General features: G+C 42.6%; 1 protein-coding gene across 30 annotated transcripts in view; it reads left to right on the top strand.

The window, feature by feature from the left end:
• Window positions 1-21,114, top strand: part of LOC144495599 (focal adhesion kinase 1) — a 528,227-nt gene that overhangs the window by 237,294 nt on the left and 269,819 nt on the right. For all 30 annotated transcript variants that reach the window (XM_078215780.1, XM_078215781.1, XM_078215769.1 and 27 more), the window contains one exon: window positions 9,086-9,306. In XM_078215780.1, coding sequence (XP_078071906.1) covers window positions 9,118-9,306 — 189 coding nt within the window. In that variant the 5' untranslated portion in view covers window positions 9,086-9,117. The remainder of the gene's footprint in view (window positions 1-9,085; window positions 9,307-21,114) is intronic.

Raw genomic sequence — 21,114 nt, 5'->3', positions numbered from 1 at the left:
CATTCCCCGCCCCATCCCCAAACAAGTGAAGAGTGAATTTTAAATTCTAAAAACCAGAAGAACTTTGAGCATTTAATTACTTTTATTACATTTAACCAGTGATTTTCTTGAACAAATTGAACCAAGTAATCCTAACGGCAATCCTCTAATACAGATAGAAGGGTGAGTGATGCAAAAGATTTTCTGTTTTGTGTTGTATCTTGAGAGTGCCGTAATATTTTATTGAAGTGTTTGGGGTCAAAGGTGGAAATTGAAAAAGAATGCTTAGGGGAGGCGGTGGCATAGTGGCATTTTCACTGGATAAGTAATCTGGAGACCCACAATGGCAAATGGTGCAATTTGAATTCATTAAAGATTTGGAACCAAAAGTCTAACGTTGACCATTAAACCATTTTCGATTGTTGTAAAAACTCATCTGCCCTTTAGGGAAGGAAATCTGCAATCCTTGACTCTAGATCCACAGCAGTGTGGTTGACTCTTAAATGCCCTCAGCCACTCAACTCAAGGGCAATTAAGGATGGGCAATAAATGCTGGCCTAGCCAGCGATGCCCACATCCCATGAATGAATTTTTTTAAAAGTCTGCCTCTCATAAATATGATGTGGAGATGCCGGCGTTGGACTGGGGTAAACACAGTAAGAAGTGTCACAACACCAGGTTAAAGTCCAACAGGTTTATTTGGTAGCAAACGCCGCTAGCTTTCAGAGCGCTGCTCCTTCGTCAGCTGAGTGGGAGCTCTGTTCACAAACAGGGCATATAAAGACACAAACTCAATTTACATGAATAATGGTTGGAATGTGAGTCTTTACAGCTAATCAAGTCTTAAAGGTACAGACAATGTGAGTGGAGAGAGCATTAGCACAGGTTAAAGAGATGTGTATTGTCTCCAGGCAGGACAGCCAGTGAGACTTTGCAAGTCCAGGCAAGTTGTGGGAGTTACAGATAGTGTGACATGAACCCAAGATCCCGGTTGTGGCCATCCTCATGTGTGCGGAACCTGGCTATCAGTCTCTGCTCTGCGCTGTCGTGTGTCGCGAAGGCCGCCTTGGAGAATGCTTACCCAAATATCAGAGGCCGAATGCCTGTGACCGCTTAAGTGCTCCCCAACAGGAAGAGAACAGTCTTGCCTGGTGATTGTCGAGCGGTGTTCATTCATCCGTTGTCGTAGCGTCTGCATGGTTTCCCCAATGTATCATGCCTCGGGACATCCTTTCCTGCAGCGTATTAGGTAGACAATGTTGGCCGAGTTGCAAGAGTATGTACCATGTACCTGGTGGATGGTGTTCTCACGTGAGATGATGGCATCCGTGTCGATGATCCGGCACGTCTTGCAGCGGTTGCTGTGGCAGGGTTGTGTGGTGTCATGGTCATTGTTCTGAAGGCTGGGTAGTTTGCTGCGGACAATGGTCTGTTTGAGGTTGTGCGGTTGTTTGAAGGCAAGAAGTGGGGGTGTGGGGATGGCCTTGGCGAGATGTTCGTCTTCATCAATGACATGTTGAAGGCTCTGGAGAAGATGTCATAGCTTCTCCACTCCGGGGAAGTACTGGATGACGAAGGGTACTCTGTCCACTGTGTCCCGTGTTTGTCTTCTGAGGAGTTCGGTGCGGTTTTTCGCTGTGGCGCGTTGGAACAGTTGATCGATGAGTTGAGCGCCATATCCTGTTCTTATGAGGGCATCTTTCAGCGTCTGGAGGTGTCTGTTGCGATCCTCCTCATCCGAGCAGATCCTGTGTATACGGAGGGCTTGTCCATAGGGGATGGCTTCTTTAACGTGGTTTGGGTGGAAGCTGGAGAAGTGGAGCATCGTGAGGTTATCCGTGGGCTTGCGGTACAGTGAGGTGCTGAGGTGACCGTCCTTAATGGAGATGCGCGTGTCCAAGAATGCAACCAATTCCGGAGAGTAGTCCGTGGTGAATCTGATGGTGGGATGGAACTTGTTGATGTCATCATATAGTTGTTTCAGTGATTGTTCACCATGAGTCCAAAGGAAGAAAATGTCATTGATGTATCTAGTGTATAGCATCGGTTGAAGGTCCTGTGCGATGAAGAAGTCTTGTCCGAACCTGTGCATGAAGTTGTTGGCATATTGAGGTGCGAAATTTGTCCCCATGGCTGTTCCATGTGTCTGGATGAAGAACTGGTTGTTGAAGGTGAAGACATTCTGGCCCAGGATGAAGCGGATGAGTTGTAAAATTGCATCTGGAAACTCGCAGTTTCTGTATCTGTAACTCCCACAACTTGCCTCGACTTTGAAAGTCTAACTGGCTGTCCTGTCTGGAGACAATACACATCTCTTTAACCTGTGCTAATGCTCTCTCCACTCACATTGTCTGTACCTTTAAGACTTGATTAGCTGTAATGACTCGCATTCCAATCATTATTCATTATTCTGTAAATTGAGTTTGTGTCTTTATATGCCATGTTTGTGAACAGAACTCCCACTCACCTGACGAAGGAGCAGCGCTCTGAAAGCTAGTGGCGTTTGCGACCAAATAAACCTGTTGGACTTTAACCTGGTGTTGTTAGACTCCTTACTGTGTCTCATAAATATATCAGGAAAGTTTTAAAATATTTTTGTATACTTCATGCTTGATTTATGAAATACTTTGGCGAGAAAACATTTAATAAGTTATTGCTGTTACCTTTTAAATTCCAACTGAAAGCTTAAAACCCAAGAAGATGGACTTATACAGGAGTTCTAATTTGATATAATGCTGGCACAATTACATCAAAGGCTGCTTTTGTTGTTTCTTAAAGGTTTCTATCAATCATGCTTTGAAATTATAGAGGGGAAATTACTTGCGTAGGTCTACAGGGTGGAACTTTATAGCAACAGCCAAATTGTTTCATTTATGCTAAACCAATAGAAATTCATTTTCTCTTAGTTTCACTCCCAGAGTGCAGTTTAAGAAAAACTGAAAAGGAAGCAATAGGCAAGTATTAAGGAACTGGTAAATGTATGTAACAGGCACTAGGGAGATGGAAACAAATAATGTTGATTTTATTCAAATATCAGTTACATTTCTTTTTGATATATATCATCATTCCTTCATTGCCGCTGCATCAAAAAGCTGAAACTTTCTTCCTAACAAAACTTTGCATGCATCTACACCACATGGACTGTGCTTCTAGAAGGCAGTTCGTTACCACCTTCTGCAGGGCAATTAGAGATTGACAACAAATGCTGGCTTTTGCCAGTGATGTTCGCATCGCAGAAACTAAATTTTAAAAAATTGGGATATAGTACGTGATTAATTCAAACCATGGCATAATGGAAGAGTTTGAGAGAGCTAGGTGACTTTTGTGAAAAGCATTGGGAATCATTAAGGTTTCACTGCCTCATGTCTTTTGCAGACAAATGGATAGAGATTAATTGCCATGACCCATTAGCAACCTTTATTATTATTGCATAATGCAATTACCAGGGTGGTAAACATCTAACAAGATTAACTTTTTATTTTCACCGTATTGTTATAAAATTAAGAATTAATACTAAGATTGAAGACCGAGGCTAGGAATACTGCAGCGACTAACTCACCTGACTCCCTAAAGCTTGTCCACCATCTATAAATCGCAAGTCAGGACTATGATGGAATGCTCCCCACTTGTCTGGATGGATACAGCTCCAGCTTGACATCATCCAGGACAAAGCAGCCTGCTTGATCAGCACTAAATCTACAAACATTCACTCTGTCCACCATCTACGCTCAGTAGCAGCAGTGTGTACTATCTACAAGATGCACTACAGCAATTCACCAAAGATCCTTAGGCAGCATCTTCCAAAGCCACGATCACTTCCATTCTAGGAAGACAAGGGCAAGCAGATACATGGGAACACCACCATCTGCAAGTTCCCCTCCAAGCCACTCACCATCCTGCTGACTTGGAAATATATCACTGCTCCTTTGCAGTCGCTGAGTCAAAATCCTGGAATTTCCTCCCTAACGTCATTGGTGGGTCAACCCACAGCACATGGACTGCAGCGATTCAAGAAGGCAGTTCACCACCATCTTCTCAAGGTCAACTAGGGATAAGCAATAAATGCTGGCCTCGCCAGCGACACCCATGTCCCATGAATGAATATACAAAAAAGATTATTACTTGAATGTGTGTAAATTGAGAGAGGTGGCTACTCAGCGAGACCTTGGTGTTCTCGTGCATCAGTCGCTGAAAGTAAGCACGCAGGTACAGCAGGTAGTAAAGAAGACAAATGGTATGTTGGCCTTCATAGCGAGAGGATTTGAGTATAGGAATAGGGACGTTTTACTGCAATTATATAGGGTGTTGGTGAAGCCACACCTGGAGTATTATGTGCAGTTTTGGCCTCCTTATCTGAGGAAGGATGTCCTTGCTATAGAGGGAGTACAGCGAAGGTTTACCGGGCTGATTCCTGGGATGGCAGGTCTGCCATATAAGGAGAGACTAAGTGGGTTTGGATTATATTTACTGGAGTTTAGAAGAATGAGAGGGGATCTCATAGAAACAGGGTTAGACAGGCTCAAAGGGCCGAATGGCCTACTCCTGCTTCTAGTTTCTATGTTTCTATGTATCTGTGTAACAGCAATTTGTATTTACATATCGATACTAACGTAATTAGACATCCCACATGCTTCAAGAATGTAATACGGCCACTATTTACACCAAGCCAAAGAAGGAAGCATAAGGACATGGGGCTAAAAGCTTAGTGAAAGAGGTAGGGTTTGAAAGAGCATCAGAGGAGGAGAGGCGGTGAGGTTTCAGGAGGGAATTCTGAAGGCAATGCCATGAATGGTAAGACAAAGGCCAGAATGGAGAAGCTTTGAAATTTCAATGTTTTAAGTCTGTAAGAAGTTACAATAGTAGAGAACAATTAAGCCATGGAACGGTTTCCATGTGAATATTAAAATGGTACATTGGAATCCAGTGTAGGTCAATTTGCATGGGTTGAATGGGATTTATATGCATTAGAATATGGGCAGCAAAGTTTTGAGCTTATTACGGGTGGAAGATCAGAAGTCAACCAGCAGAGCATGAGAATCGTCAATTCTGGAGGCATCAAAGCATGGATCAGTATTTCAACACCTGATGTGCTGAGACAGGGGTGGAGATGGATGATACTACATAGGTGAAAGTAGGCTGTCTTCGTGATGGACAAGACATGGGATTGGAAGCTCAGCTCTAAAAATAGAATGTCGATACTGGGAGCAGTCTGGCTCAGCCAGAGACAACGGCCAGGGAAGGAAATGGAATCAGTGGTTGGGGAATGGAGTTTATGGCAAAGGCCGAAGACAATGTCTTAAGTTTTCCCAGCATCTAATTTTGGCTCATGCATGACTGGGTATCATGCAGAGATAGTGGGCAGGTTGAGACAGGTGGTGGTGAGGTCGAACTGCTTGTTGTCAATGTACATGTGGAAACTGATGTTCTGATTCAGATGATGCCAACAAGACACAGCATATTGATGAGAAATCGGAGTGGGCCAAGGACAAAACTTTGAGGAACTCCAGAAATAATGGTGCAGATGATAAAAGAAATACAATTGCAGGAATTTCTCTGTCAAGGACTGCATAGATGAGTAGAATGAGGCAAGCATAGTGTTATTCAACTGAGCAACAGAAGAGAGGCGGATGGCGTGGTCAAGACCCACTTATTGGTGGGATGCAATCCTCTTCCAATGCAAGGTGATTTTCAAGTAAAAACAAACGTACGCATGCAGGAAATAGGAGCAGAAGCAGGCCATTCTGTCCCTCAAACCTGCTCTGCCATTCAATATGTCCATGGCCGCTCTGTTTGCATTGAGCTCCACATTTTCATCTATCCCCAATAACCTGTGATTCTTTCGCCCAACAATAATCTACCTACCTTTCCTTAAAAATATTCAGTGATCTGCCTTCTGAGGTAGAGTTGCAAAGTTGTACAAACCTCAGAAATAAATTCTCCTCCTCTCTGTCCTAGAAGGCCGACCTCTAATTTTAAAACTGTGCCCCCTTGTTCTTGACTTGCCTATAAGAGGGAACATCATTTCCATGTCTAACTTGTCAATACCATTCAGGATCTTACACCAAGTACTCTTCTAAAATCCAGTGGAAACAAGCCCAGCCTGTCCAACCTACCCTCATAAGGCAACCCACACATTCTAGGTATCAATCCTCTGAACCACCTCCAATTCATTTACATCCTTCCTTAAGTGAGGAGACCAAAACTGTGCACACACTTGAGACGTGGTATGACCAATGCCCTGTATAACTGAAGCATAATATCCTTGTGTTTATGTTCAGCTCCTCGCGTTATTAAGTACTGCATTCTATTAGCTGCCTTGATTACATGCAACACCTGCTCATGCATCCATCTGTACCTTGGCATTCTGCAGTCATTCTCCATGTGAACAACTTCACATTTTCCTCACAAATATGCTCCATCTGCCAGATTTTTGCCCATTCACCCAACCTATCATTATCCATCTGCAAACTCCGTCTGTCTTCTTCACAATATAACTTTCCTACTTGTGTGTGTTCAGTTGCTTGGCATAGTGAAATCTATGTATTGGGAAATGAAAGAGGGATAATGGTGTCAGGGTTGCAGGTAAACAACATCTGAGTTCCGAAATTATTTCAGCACTTAAAAGCTGTAGTTTGCATCGTTACAAGCCTAAATGCATTGCTGTCCATATCTGTATCTGATGTTTCAAAGCCCGACCATCTTTGTCATTAGACCGTTTCCGGTCAATACTTGGAGAGTATTGTGCAATTTGAAATTATTTTCTTAGAATGATAGAATTCCTACAGTGCAGAGGGAGACCATTCAGCCCACCAACTCCACACCGACTCAGCATCTTACCCAGACCCACCCGCTGGCCCTATGCCTGTAACGACCATGCATTTACCCCACTAATCCCTGAACCTACACGTTTTTGTACATTAAGGGAGAATTTAGCATGGCCAATCGACCTAGACTGCACATCCTTGGACTGTGGGAGGAAACGGAGCACCTGGAGGAAACCCATGCAAACAGAGTGAGAATGTGCAAACTCCACAGACAGTCACCCAAGGCCGGAATTGAACCTAGGTCCCAGTGCACAGTGGTTAGGCGCTGTGCGACAGCAGTCCTAACCACTGTGCCACCGTGCTGCCCAATTTTTGGAATTTTGCACGTTAAGTGCTCAAACCATTCAAATATCAATTTAAGTGGATTCGTTTTTAAATCGGTTACGTTTTCACTAATTAGCTCATCCATATCAAATAAGGTCATTTTTATACTGTAAATGCTTGTTTTCTGTTTAACCTAATATCATTTGCACATCTGCAGAAGTCATCAGACTTTCAGCAAAGTACAAGGACGGACATGTGATCTTTACATAGCTCTTGAACTGTTGAAAAGCCAAAGTAAATTTTGTCCATCTACACCTTGTTCCAGGACAGATTTATTTGAAAAACTGACCACAAGTTTGTCCCCTTATTTGCTCACTTCACAATCAGTGAGCTGAAAGCCACCCAGCCACTATTTTTAGATGGATAATTAAGGGTCAATTAGGTTGGCTATAAACTCAGTTGATCCTGATAATCTGCTGACCATGCCATAAAATGTTTAGCATGAGCTGGAAGCTTTTTTTTTAAACCTCAAGTTATTGAAGGATGGGAAGGGCTGCCTTCTGCCGATTTCAGAGCACCATCTCCTCCGGGTAACTCTCTCTTCCTAACCTACTCAAACTCTCCTGGGCCTAAATTCCCGGACTTGACTGCTCAGGGGATCCAAGTCCTTGGGATTCTTTTCTCATCAGCTGTCCTGGTATCAGACACTGACATCTTCAACTTATATTTTTTACTTGTTGAGCATCCTTCTCACTCCGTTGCTGTCCATATGCTTCCCATTTACAAATATTAAATATTTAGCTTGATTCGGGGATTCAATTCCCTGATACCCATTGTAAAAAATGACTTTGTGTCTCCAGGTAAGATGAAAGGAGAAAAGCATTAGCGGATTACGGAGTCAGATTGGGGCCATGGTTGGCACTGAGGCTGCAAGAAACAAGGGGCTTGGGTCTGGGAAGAAGCAGGCACCTGTGGCATGGAATATCACGTGTTTTTCTTATGTGTTGGATCAGTAGAATAAAACGAGCACATCAGGCAGTTGCTGTAGTGACATGTTCAGATGGGAGATAAACTTGGATGTTTGCTAGTGAGAAGCAAAGGCTGGGGACTTGGTCAATGGGGCAGGCTGGAGCTGATGGATTAGCTGTAGATTGAAAATCGGACTAGGGAGTGTGGTGAATGTTCCTGAAACCAAGTAACCTATAAAGCATTAATGGTCTCAGATCAGCTTTGGTTAACCATTTGCAGTACACAATTTGAAATATATAAAATGAAAGCGCAAAAAATGCTGGATGCATCCAGTTGGTCTGGCAACTTCCATGGAAAGAACAGAAGGAGGAAAGAAAAGAGATGAATGCATTTATTTAGTACCTTTTGCAATCTCAGGATGACCTAAAACCTTTGCAATCAATCAGATACTTGTTAAATTAGGTCATCGGCTACATTTGCACACAAGGTCCCACCGAAGGAAAGTGATAAATGACTAGATAATCTGCCTTTAATGTTTTTGAGTGAGGGATAAATTTTGATCAGGACATAGCTGTTCTTCTTTGAATCGTGGCAAGGGATTTTTTTAATGTTCCCCTGGAGAGGACATATGGAGCCTTGGTTTAACATCTCATCTGAAAGACTGCACCTATATAAACCCTTAGTGCTGCATTGAAGTGTCAACATAAATTATGTGCTAAAGTCTCGAGTGGGATTTGAACACCACTGATTTGGATGAGACTGCGACCAGTGAGACAATAGCTGACAGCTGATAAAATAAAGCACTAGATGGATTCAAGGACTGTTTGTATTTTCAGTATGGGCCATTTTGTTGCAAGTCAATGGTTGGCACATTGTTTGCGAGTGAAATAATTATGAAATAATGATGAGGAACACAACTTGAAAATCAATTTTTCCTGTTACAGGCAACTAATATATTTTGTCCCAATGCAAGTTTTGATGCCAAAAATCAAACAATCCTTATGGTTCCTTCGATTTTTGTGTCTAACTTTTATTTTCCTACTCCACAGAATATGACCGACACATAGCATCCCGCAGAAGCATGGCAGCTGCTTACCTTGACCCAAACCTGAACCACACAGCAGGTTCAGGAGCCAAGTCCCGTTTAAGTATGGAACGATCCCCTGGTGCCATGGAACGAGTTCTGAAGGTCTTCCATTATTTTGAGAGCGATAATGATCCCTCAACCTGGGCTATGAATATCCGGCACGGTGATGCTACCGATGTCCGGGTGAGTTTGTATCTTTATTACTGAAATTTGTTTGAACATTATGCATTTATGATAAAAATGCCAGTTTTTGATTTTAAGTTTTTTTTTTATTAAGAAGGATTTTGAGAGAAATGTTCATGTTTTTAAAAAATCATCTAAACTATTGATATTAATTTTATCATTCTCAAATATTGTTCTTAATCCCTTGAAGTTTTAGTGAGGTGTGGAATTTTACTAATCTTCTAGAAAGGAGATGGCAAACTGCACAAATCACACTAAACATCATCTGCATTTCTGCAATCAAAAGAGGCATAGCAAAACTAATTCTGTCGCAAAAATTGCAGGGACTGGAGGAGATAACGTTCTTGGCAAGTTTAAGCTGAAAATTCTTTAAAAACTCATACAAGGAATCCCACAAAATTGCCTAAAGCATGTATTTATTTTTAAAAGTTCACTAACCATTGTCTTCACAGCATTGCTGGAGCCTTTCAACTGGGATCATGTCTTTAATCTTGGACTGAGAGTTTTCCAAGGCAGTAGCATTTTTGGAGCCAGAAACAAGTAGTGACCCTGCTTTGTGGTCACTTGGACACTGGGCTACATTTTACAGAAGGCAGCTGATTAAGGGACTGCAGCTGATTAAGGACAGCAGGACCAGCAGTTAGAGGGTTGACAACTCTGAGCCTCAGTGTGCCACCAGGAACGGTGGCTGCTGCTGCGGCTGCATCTGGTGGAAAGAGAACACAGTGATGTACCCTACTAATCAGGTGGGTGGGGACTGGAGGGGCCAGGGCCAATCGGGGAAGCTTGGCGTCAGCTGGTGCAAATGACGTCGGTTGTGGTATTGATACCTGGGAGCTCTTCTATGGGATAAAGAGTGCCTCAAAAAAAGGCCCTGCCTATTCCAGAGAGGGATCCTCTCCCTGTCAGTGGTGAAACGTTACCCCATTATTTAAAAAGGGTAGCGAGGATAATGCAAGTAATTATAGGCCAGTGAGGTTGACGTCAGGGGTAGTGAAATTGTTGGAGAAGATTCTTAGGGATAAGATCTATACACATTTGGAACTGAATGGTCTTATTTGTGACAGACAGCATGGTTTTGTACGAGGAAGGTCATGTCTCATTAATTTGATTGAGTTTTTTGAGGAGGTGACAAAACTGGTTGATGAGGGAAGGGCCATGGATGTTTTGTACATGGAGTTTAGTAAAGCATTTGACAAGGTCTCTGATGGCAGGTTGGTGCAAAAGGTAAAATCACCCGGGATGAAGGGTGAACTAGCGAGATGGATTCAGAGATGGCCATAAAAGACGGAGGGTAACAGTAGAAAGGTGTTTTTCTGAATGGAGGCCTGTAACTAGCGGTGTTCCACAGGGATCAGTGCTGGGACCTCTGTTGTTTGTAATATATATAAATGACTTGGAAGAAAACGTAATCGGTCTGATTAGCAATTTTATGGATGATACTAAGATTGCTGGTGTTGCGGATAGTGATGAAGATTGTCAGAGAATACAGCAGGATGTGAATAGGCTGGAAAATTGGGCGGAGAAATGGCAGATTCAATTTAATCCAGACAAATGCGAGGTGATGCATTTTGGTAGATTCAATTCAGGTGGGAGCTATAAAATAAATGGCAAAGCCATCAGAAGCATAGCCACACAGAGAGATCAGGGAGTAGAGGTCCACAGATTCTTAAAAATGGCAGCACAGGTGGAAAAGGTAGTGAAGAAAGCATATGGCATGCTTGCCTTCATCGGACAGGGCATCGAGTATAAAAGTTGGCAAATTATGTTACAGTTACATAATACGTTGGTTAGGCCACATTTGGAATACTGTGTCCAATTCGGGTCGCCACACTACTTGAAGGATGTGGATGGAGGCTTTGGACGGAATACAGAAAAGGCTTAACAGGATGTTGCCTGGTAGAGAGGGTATTATCTAAAGTTTATTTATTTATTAGTCACAATTAAGGCTTGTGACTAATAATGAACACTGCAATGAAGTTACTGTGAAATTCCCCTGGAACTATGAAGAGAGATTGAATAAACTGGGATTGTTCTCTGGAAAGGCGGAGGCTGAGGAGCGATCTGATGGAAGTTTATAAAATTCTGAGGGGTATGGATAAGGTGAACAGTTGGAAGCTTTTTCCCAGGGCAGAAATGACGATTACAAGGGGGCACAAGTTCAAGGTAAGGGAGGGAAAGGTTCAGTCGAGATGTGTGGGGGAAGTTTTTTTACACAGAGGGTGGTGGGGGCCTGGATGCATTGTCAAGTAAGGTGGTTGAGGCAGACACGTCAGCGACATTTAAGACTTATCTGGATAGACACAGTAACAGGCGGGCTATAGAGAGATACACCACCAGGTGATTGGTCTCGATAGGTTTGCTGAAGGGCCTGTCCTATGCTGTACTGTTCTTTGTTCTTTGAAATTGGGAAGAGGGCCTTAATTCGCCACTGAAATGGTTCATTTGAGCATTGGGCTAGTGGGTTGCCTATTATTGATATGACATCTGACACAATCCCACGCCATTTTGCTGATCATCCCACCTCCAAGGACCTCCAGCCTTGGGATGGAATTCTGAGAATCCTGCTGGCCTGACAGTTAACGTGTGGTCGGAGGGGCGCAGACGGGCGGTTATTACCAGCAGCAGATGGATAAGCCCCTTTCCTTTTCATGACTATAATTGCTGGAGGAATTACAGCACTTTGCAGAAGAGAGCGACAAAAAATCAAAACTATGTTTGACCATCTTCTGGTTATTGTGTCTCGGACAAAGGCTGGCAGGTTTGGGAAGAAAAGAACAGCAAAATCGGAAACGCTGAGTAATGTAATAGGTTGGTGATTTGTAAAAAAACATTAGATTCTAGCTATGTCTCAATCTATTGCAATGACTGAAATTTTGAGGTTGTAATGACAAAGAAACTGTCAGCTTTGGCCATCATTATGCTGTCAAACTGACAACAACTCCTGGTGTCCGCACATGCACAAATACGGAAATCCGTAAGTTGCTGTCACTGAATACCCGCTTCTCAAAAGAGTGCTTTGTAGAAATCCGCATGAATGAAAATCTTAGAAACACCATGGTTTGATGTGAATCTTCACTTTTCACAGCCGCCGCCTTCTTTTAAAGCTCCTTGAAAAAGTTACCTTGTTGAATGAGAAGTATCTGGGTTTTTAACAGTATACTAAGTCATAATCACTACTGTGTGATCTCTTTGGCTCTTAAAGAGCAATGTTTTTGTCATGTCATATTTCTCCATTAAACTGAAAAAGTTCCACAGATTTATTTTATTAAATCTATTATTAATGAGTGTGATATTTCAGCTTCTACCTTAATCCCACGAGTATGCTCCAATCTTTATTTTGCTCCGTTCTTTGATTTCTAATAATTTCCGAACCAGTGCTTTTTTGCTTTATGGTTTGCTACGTGTGAGAATTCTTCATTGTGATTAACTGCCCAGCCTGCGTGATGACTCAAATGTTGCTGGATATCCGAGATTTAGGGCAGCACAGTGGCGCAGTGGTTAACACTGCTGCCTCACAGCGCCAGGGACCTGGGTTCAATTCTGGCCTTGGGTGGACAGTCATTGTGGAGTTTGCATGTCCCCATGTCTGCGTGGGTTTCCTCCGGATGCTCCGGTTTCCCCCCTCAGTCCAAAGATGTGCAGGTTAGGTGGATTGATTATGGTAAAATTGCCCCTAAGTGTCCCAAGACATTTAGGTTAGATGGATTAGTCATGGCAAGTGGGGATAGGGTGCCTTTAACTCTGCCGAATGGCCTCCTCCTGCCATATTGGAATTCTATGATCTTTTATAGCTGATACGGGAATGAAATTAATGTTGGGAAAGATTAAATCCACGCCAGAGGGATCGCTAGATTTTTCAATGTAGCTTTTTTGAAGGTCAGCGATGAACCCTTTCACTATTATTGACTGTAAAATCTGGGTTGTAACACATGCCATTAGAATATTCCAATTTTCTGTGACAGCCGCTCGCAAATCTGTGACTTCCATCATCTGGAAGGGCATCAGATGCATCACAGTCAACAGTTTAGTCTTAGATAATGAAGCTGGGTACGTTGATGAAATAGCATGGGGAACCATTTGGAGATAGTGAACATAATACAGTTCGAATTATTAAAGTAAAGGAGAAATATAGAACAGGCGTTGAAGTTCTAAATTGGGGGAAGACAAATTGTGTCCAATCAGTGGGAGACATTCAAAGGTAATATTCTACAGACACTGTAGACATGTTCTCTCCAAAGGAAAAGGGTGGTAGCACCAAATCTAGAGCCCTCTGGTCACCGATAAGCATACAGGCCAAGATAATGTATAAAAAGAAAGATTATGATGGTAGTATTATTAATACTGCAGAAAGCCTAGAGGAGTATAGAAAGTACAAGGTTGAAGTAAAGGTGGAAATTAGGAAAGCAATGAGAGGATACGAAAAAATATTGGCAGGCAAAATCAAAGAAAATCCCAAGATGTTTTACCAGTACATTAAGAGTAAGGGAATGACTAAGGGAAAGGTAGGGCCTATCAGAGATATACATGGTAACTTGTGGGTTGATGCAGAATATGTGGGCAGGTTCTCAGTGAGTACTTGGACTTCACTAAATAGGGGGATGATGTAGACGTTCTAGTTAAAAAGGAGTGTGAAATATTAGATACTATAAGTGTAGTGAGAGAGGAAGTATTGGAGGAACTGGCATCCTTGAAGGTGGATAAATCATCAGGGCTAGATGGATTCTATCCCAAGCTGTTGAAGGAATCCATGGAGGAAATAACAGATGATCTGAAGGTCATTTTCCAGTCCTCACTAAATTCAGGCGATGTCCCAGAGGACTGGAGGTCTGTGAACGTTGTACCATTACTTAAAAGGGTGTGAAGGATAGGCCAGAAAACTATCAGTGGGTTAGTTCGGCTTTGGTCGTGGACAAACTATTGGAAACAGTTCTGAGATATAAAATAAACTTGCCGTTTAGGCATGGATTGATCAGAAATAGTCACAATAATTTTGTTGGTTGAAGATTGTGGGGGAGATCTTACCATCTCACCCTACCGGTCAATGGGCAGGCCGAACCCATAAGATTGAGAGAGCCAAAAAATCGGGTTCACGCGATCTTGCCGGCATCGGATATCTAGCGAGCTCAGCCTCGCGCCCAAAGAAAGGGCACAAGGCTGATTGTAATATTTAAATTCTATTTAAAATGGGAAGGGGGGAGTTATTGGCTGCGGAGGCCAGCAGTAGCTGGGGGAAGGTGACTGACGGAGCTTTCTGTCTATTGCACAGAACAGTGAAATTTGCAAATGTGCAATGGCGCTGTCTGCTGTAATCTGCTTTCGGTGAGTTTAAGCCCTGCTCCCACATCCTGCTGCGGGAAAACAGATTTTACTTTATTTTTTCCTCTAAGTGAGGTAAGATTCGATTTTTAACTCGCCCAAAAAAAGCGCGATCCTCACCCGTTTTCACGCATGTTCGGCACTTAGAATCTTTTTGGTAAAATTGCCCCCTGTGTCTTATTAACTTAACTGAATTGTTTGAGGAAGTTACAAGGAGTATTGCATGGGCAGTGCAGTGGATATTGTCTACATGGATTTTAATAAGGCATTTGACAAGATTCCGCATGGTTGACTGGTCAAGAAATTGAGATCTCATGAGACACAAGGGAACGTAGCAGTTTGGATCCAAGTTTAGCTCAGTGACAGTAAACCAAGGTTAACGGCTGATGGATGTTTTTGAGAAAGGAACACTATTTTCATTGGTGTTCCACATGGCTCAGTGTTGGGTCCCTTGCTGTTTGCTGTATATATTGTTTTGGACTTTAACGTGGGAGGCATGATTAGAAAATTTGATTACAGAAAAGTTGGCGGTGCAGTTGATAGTGAAGAGGACAGCTGTTGACTCCAGAGTTATATCAATGGTTCAGAGAAGTGACGAATTCAATCCAGAAAAGTGTAAGGTAAAACAAGGCAACACTCAATAAATGGGAAATGGGACTTCATTAGAAAGTGTGTAGAAGACTGTGTGCCAAAAAAGTAAATCTGTGTGTTTCCCCCACGAAAACCACGGATGAACAGGAATATTCTCTGCTTGCTGAAGTCCCAGTCTGAGGCGTTCAAGTCAGACGACCCTGATCTACATAAGAAATCTATATATGACCAAGCTGGAGTCCCAGGCTAGCCACATGGACTCCCACCGACTGTGGCAAGGTCTGCAAGACATAACAGGCTACAAGATGAAGGCATGTAGAACCTCCAGCACCAGATGCACCCCTCCCCAATGAGCTCAACGCATTCTTTGCCTATTTTGAGCAAGAGGTCATTGAAGCTCGCCGCCCACTCTGGAAGCCTTGGCCTAACCCGTACCCAAGGTCACCATCGCAGACATCAGAGCAGCCTCCTCGAAAGTCAACCCACGGAAAGCAACTGGCCAGGGTGGGGTACCCGGACGAGCACTCAGATCCTGTGTGGACCAGCTAGTGGGGGTATTCGCAGACATCTTTAACTTCTCTTTATACCAATCTGAGGTCCCCATCTGCTTCAAGACGACGATCATCATCCCAGTACCAAAAAAAAGCCAGTAGCGTGCCTTAATGATTATCACCCGGTGGCTCTGACATCCATCATTAAAGGTAAAGTTTATTTATTAGTCATAAGTAAGGCTTACATTAACACTACAATAAAGTTACTGTGAAATTCCCCTAGTCTCCACTCCGGCGCCTGTTTGGGTCAATGCACCTAATCAACACGTCTTTCAGACTGTGGGCGGAAACTGGAGCACCCAGAGGAAACCCACGCAGACACGGGGAGAACGTGCAAACTCCACACGGAGAGTGACCCAAGCTGGGAATCGAACCTGGGACCCTGGCGCTGTGAGGCAGCAGTGCTAAAAGTTAGTCATGGCACGAATCAATTCCGGCCTCCCAGATTGCCTGGATCCACTACAGTTCACCCATTGCCGCAACAGGTCCACAGCAGATGCCATTTACACTCAACCCTGGAACACCTGGATAACAAAGACACCGATGTCAGACTCCTATTTATTGACTACAACTCAGCCTTGAACGCCATTATTCCTACAAAACTCAACTTCAAACTCCATGGCCTGGGGCTTGGCTCTTCCCTCTGAGACTGGATCCTAAACTTTCTAACCCACAGACCAAAATTGGCACGGATAGGAAACAACAACACTTCCACAGTCATCCTCAACACTGGTGCCCCACAAGGCTATGTCCTCAGCCCCTTACAATACTCCTTACACACCTATGACTGTATGGCCAAATTCCCCTCCAACTCGATTTTCAAGTTTGTTGACGACATCACCATAGTGGGTCGGAACTCAAACAATGATGAGAAAAAAGATAGAGAATCTGGTGAACTGGTGCGACGACAGAAATCTCTCCCTCAATTTCAACAAAACAAAGGAGAAAGTCATCGACTTCATGAAGCATAGTGGAGGACATGCCTTTATCTACATCAAAGGGGATGAAATGGAAATGGTCGAGGGCTTCAAGTTTCTCGGTGTTCAGATCACCAACAACCTGCCCTGGTCCCACAGCGCTGATGCGAGAGTTACGAAAGCCCACCATCGCCTCTACTTTCTGAAGAGTCAAAGGAAATTTCACATTTCCGCCACAACTCTCACTAACTTTTACAGATGCACCATAGAAAGCATTCTTTCTGGTTGTATCATAGCTTGGTATGGCTCCTGGTCTGTCCAAGCCTGCAAGAAGCTGCAAAGTGTCGTGAACGAAGCTCAGTCCATCACGCAAACTAGTCTCCCATCCATTGATACTGTCTACACTTCCCACTGCCTTGGAAAAGCAGCCAGCATAATCAAGGACCCCACACACCCGGGACATACTCTCTTCCACCTTCTGTCAAGAAAAAAACTACACAAGTCTACCAACCGACTCAAGAACAGTTTCTTCTCTGCTGCCACCAGACTTCTGAATGGACCTATCTTGTATTGGGATAGGGCATTGGTCATTGGTAGGTCAAGGTCATTGAGTGTCTTTAAGACAGAGATAGATAGGTTCTTGATTAATAAGGGGATCAGGGGTTATGGGGAATGGGAATGAGAAAAATATCAGCCATGATTGAATGGCAGAGCAGACTCGATGGGCCGTGTGGCCTAATTCTGCTCCTATGTCTTATGGTCTTATGGTATTAAGTTGATCTTTCTCTACACCCTAGCTAGGATTGTAACATTACATTCTGCACCCTCTCCTTTCCTTTTCTGTATACAATATGCTTTGTCTGTAGCCCGCAAGAAAGAATATCTCTCCTTGTATACTAATATGTGAGACAATAAATCAAATCAGAATATTGAGAGGTGTTGAGGGATCTTGGAGTGCATTTCCTCAATTCCCTGAAGGCGATAGGACAGGTGGACAAAGTGTCAAGAAAGCATATGGAATGCCTTCCTCTATTGGGGGAGGTATTGAATACAGAAGTAGGATTGTAATGATGGATAAAATGCATGGCCAGCCACCGTTGGAAATTTGTGTAAAGTTCTGGTCACCACATTTGAGTAAGGACATAATTGCTGAGATTTACAAGGATATTGACAAGTTTTGAAAATTTAAGCTGAGGAGAGATTGAATAGACTAGGATTGTTTTCATTTAAACAGAGGAGGCGAAGGGGTGACCTAATTGAGGTGTATAAAATTATGAAGAGCCTATGTTGATCGACAGGAAGACGTGTTTCCCCTCGATAAGGGGTCAATTGCTGGGGGGGGTTGGGGGATGGTGTTCGAGTGGGGCGGGAATCTAGTTGTTGAGGTTGAAACACACAGCTGATTCAATAGATTCTTGGATCTGCACCTGTAGTGCTGAAGGCTGAAAGGCTGTGGACCAGGTGCTGGAAAAGGAGATGAAAAATTAATGGCTAATTTATTTTTCTCTGTTTTTGACTGACACAGGCATGATTGGCTGAATGGCCTCCTTCTGCGCCATAAACTTTTCTATGGTTCTACATACTAATCCAACTTAAACATTCATCACTATTCCTTCAGGATTGAAATTCTAAGCTCCCTGCCTGTCAGTTCTTTCCCTATATGAACTTCAGTTGTTCAAGCATGAAACCTGTTATATCCAGTAAAGACATATCATATTCATAACCTTCAAGATACAAACGTATTTCAACGTGGACTCTGAGATTGGCATTTCTTTATACAGAAAAGCCAATGTGCTGCAAAGATGACTGACAAAGGTCAGATGCATATTTGAAAGCTGTCACACACTCGCAGAGTGAAAAGGGCACTTCCCAAATGAAAAGTTGTTAACTGCCCATATACTGAGACCATCAAGAGATATTCCGGAATAGATTGGGTCTTTTTTGAAAAAAAGGAACTGATCGCTTTAACCCCTCTCAGAATGAGTGTTTTAAAATAATGAGCCAGATATGGCTCATCAACCCAAGACCACCACCATAAATGGATGATGAACTGCCACAAGGTAAGGCAACCACGTGTGCCCCTTAGCAATCTTTAAGTGATGACAAAGTAAGAGACAGCTGCAGCAGAAAGGGCAGCAACACCAATGCCTTATAGGAGTTTAAGGCTGTTAACATTGCAAGTTCTCCAAGCCTGTTCCTTTCAGTATCCAACAATAATGGGACTACAAGCCTTTTGGCTAAGATCAAGTGTATGGACGGCAGCCCATGGTCGGCCGCACTTGGTCGAGGTCATTAGGTTGCGCTGAGGCTTCATATGTTTCATATGAAGCAATTTTTAAAAGCGGCATCTTGGCCTTTTGGCTAAGATGCAAATGAGCTCAAGTCTTGGAGGAGGAACCTCCCCCTTCTCCAATCAGCTTGGCTCATGTAGATCAGGCCCAGGACAGGGTGGTTTGGTCGCTCGCCCTGTCTTGTCAGCCTGGATCTGAAATGTCTCAACTTGTTGAGACCCTGAATTGGATTTGATTTGATTGAATTGGAAAAGTATGAAAAAAAAATAATGGGACTACAAGCCACTAACTTTGTGCTCTGCAGAAGTCTATCCCTTTGGGAGAATCCTGAAATGATTTTGGAAAATGGTTTCAGCTGTTGAATTCACCTGAAATATCCTTTAGCAATGAAGACTTATTTTTCTTCAGGCCCGCAATGTGTATTTCCAGAAAAAGACAATCACTTGATTATAAAATATTCTTTTGCCTATAATCCGTAAAAGCGCCCTATTCTCTTCAGCTGTACTTTACTTGAGTGCATGTGTGAGTGAGTGTGATTAGTTACATTTGGGTATTCGAGTTAGTAAACAATCCTTTTTATTTAAATCCATGAAAAGCTTGCTCTTGGTTATTGTTCACACACTTTGGTTAAGAAAACACACATCTTCCTCTTAAAAGCTTATCGATTGGGGGCAGTTGGGAAGGGAACAGGGATTTCAGTAGTTATCTCATTCTGTCCTTAACCAGCAGCTTCTCAAGGGCAACTAGGTATGGGCAATAAATAACCGGCAGTGCAAACAATGCACATACCCTGAGAATGATTTTTTTTTAAAATTGCCGTAACTAGTATTTTTCTTAAATTTAATTCTTATGATCTGAATAATATTCAACTGATGGACGTAAGAAAAAATGGTTTGTTTTTAATCAACAGCTCCAATATCATAGTATTATTTAATTGCCAGGATGGTGGCAGGCAAAATAGACCTGGTGCTTTTTTTCATCAAGCAATTTCCATGTTCCTATGTTTTATGAATGTTATTTTTATACTTAGAACCGGAATCAATTGTTGATTTAGTCTTTGATTTAATTGATTCAGTTGATGTGGGAATTAGTCCAGTCTCATGCAGAAGTTGATTGATTTAAAAATTGTGTACTCTTAACTGCAACATTATGCAATCTTTATAAAAGCAGATGAACAAAGCTATGATATAATTATATTTTCTGAAATGCATATAAAATAGTGCACATTATGCTTGGGAATAAACTTGTAATTAAGAGCCAAAACAAGCTATTTAGATTCTCAATCAGGAGAAGAAATTTAGTGCAGCGGTTATTTTCGATACCTTTAATTCCGCCGCTACTCTTGCAAGCTCATTTCTCTTTTTGATTTATACAGTACGTGTTGTATATTTTCATCTGTGACACGTCAGTTGAAAGTAGCACGTAGATTTTGCAGACTGCAAAACAAAAGCAGGTAGGATATTATCAGCAATGTTCAAAATTGAAGTGTGGCTGTTGCAAACATTCAAGGATCTCCGTAGCTGCCAGCCTATCATGAAGGAGCATGGACAACATTCTGTGAAATTACAAGTACTCTGGAAATCAGGCATATAATAAACTGACATGTTGAACATTTGTTGCCTGTTTTGCTCAAGTTCAAAATATTTCTCCACTAAGGTTGGATGATAATACAAAGCATTGAAAATTTTCTGAAATAGAAGTGGGAGGTATGGGAGGTAGCACAGTGGTTAGCATTGCTGTCTCACAGTGCCAGGGATCCGAGTTCAATTCCAGCCTTGGGTGACTTGTGGAGTTTGCACTTTCTGCCCGTGTCTGCGTGGGTTTTGTCCGGGTGCTCTGTTTTCCTCCCACACCCAAAGATTTGCAGGTTAAGTGGATTGGCCATGCTGAATTGCCCCTTAATGTCCAAAGACGTGGAATGATGCAAAGACAAAGTTAAATTAAGTTTCATTTAAACTTCAAATTTTCAGTCTATTCTCTACCTGAGAAAGAAACGACACAAAAATGGCAGAGTATTTCAGTGCCTGCACAAGCTACATGTTCGACATGTGCCTGCATCCTCATCAAATGTTGAAATCAAAATTCCTGCAGAACAGCCAAGGCAACTGGAGTTGACCCCACTGTGCAATGTTGAAATAT

This window comes from Mustelus asterias, chromosome 7 (genome assembly GCF_964213995.1).
Source record: "Mustelus asterias chromosome 7, sMusAst1.hap1.1, whole genome shotgun sequence".
Taxonomy (NCBI): domain Eukaryota; kingdom Metazoa; phylum Chordata; class Chondrichthyes; order Carcharhiniformes; family Triakidae; genus Mustelus; species Mustelus asterias.
This window is presented reverse-complemented; position numbering and strand designations above follow the sequence as displayed.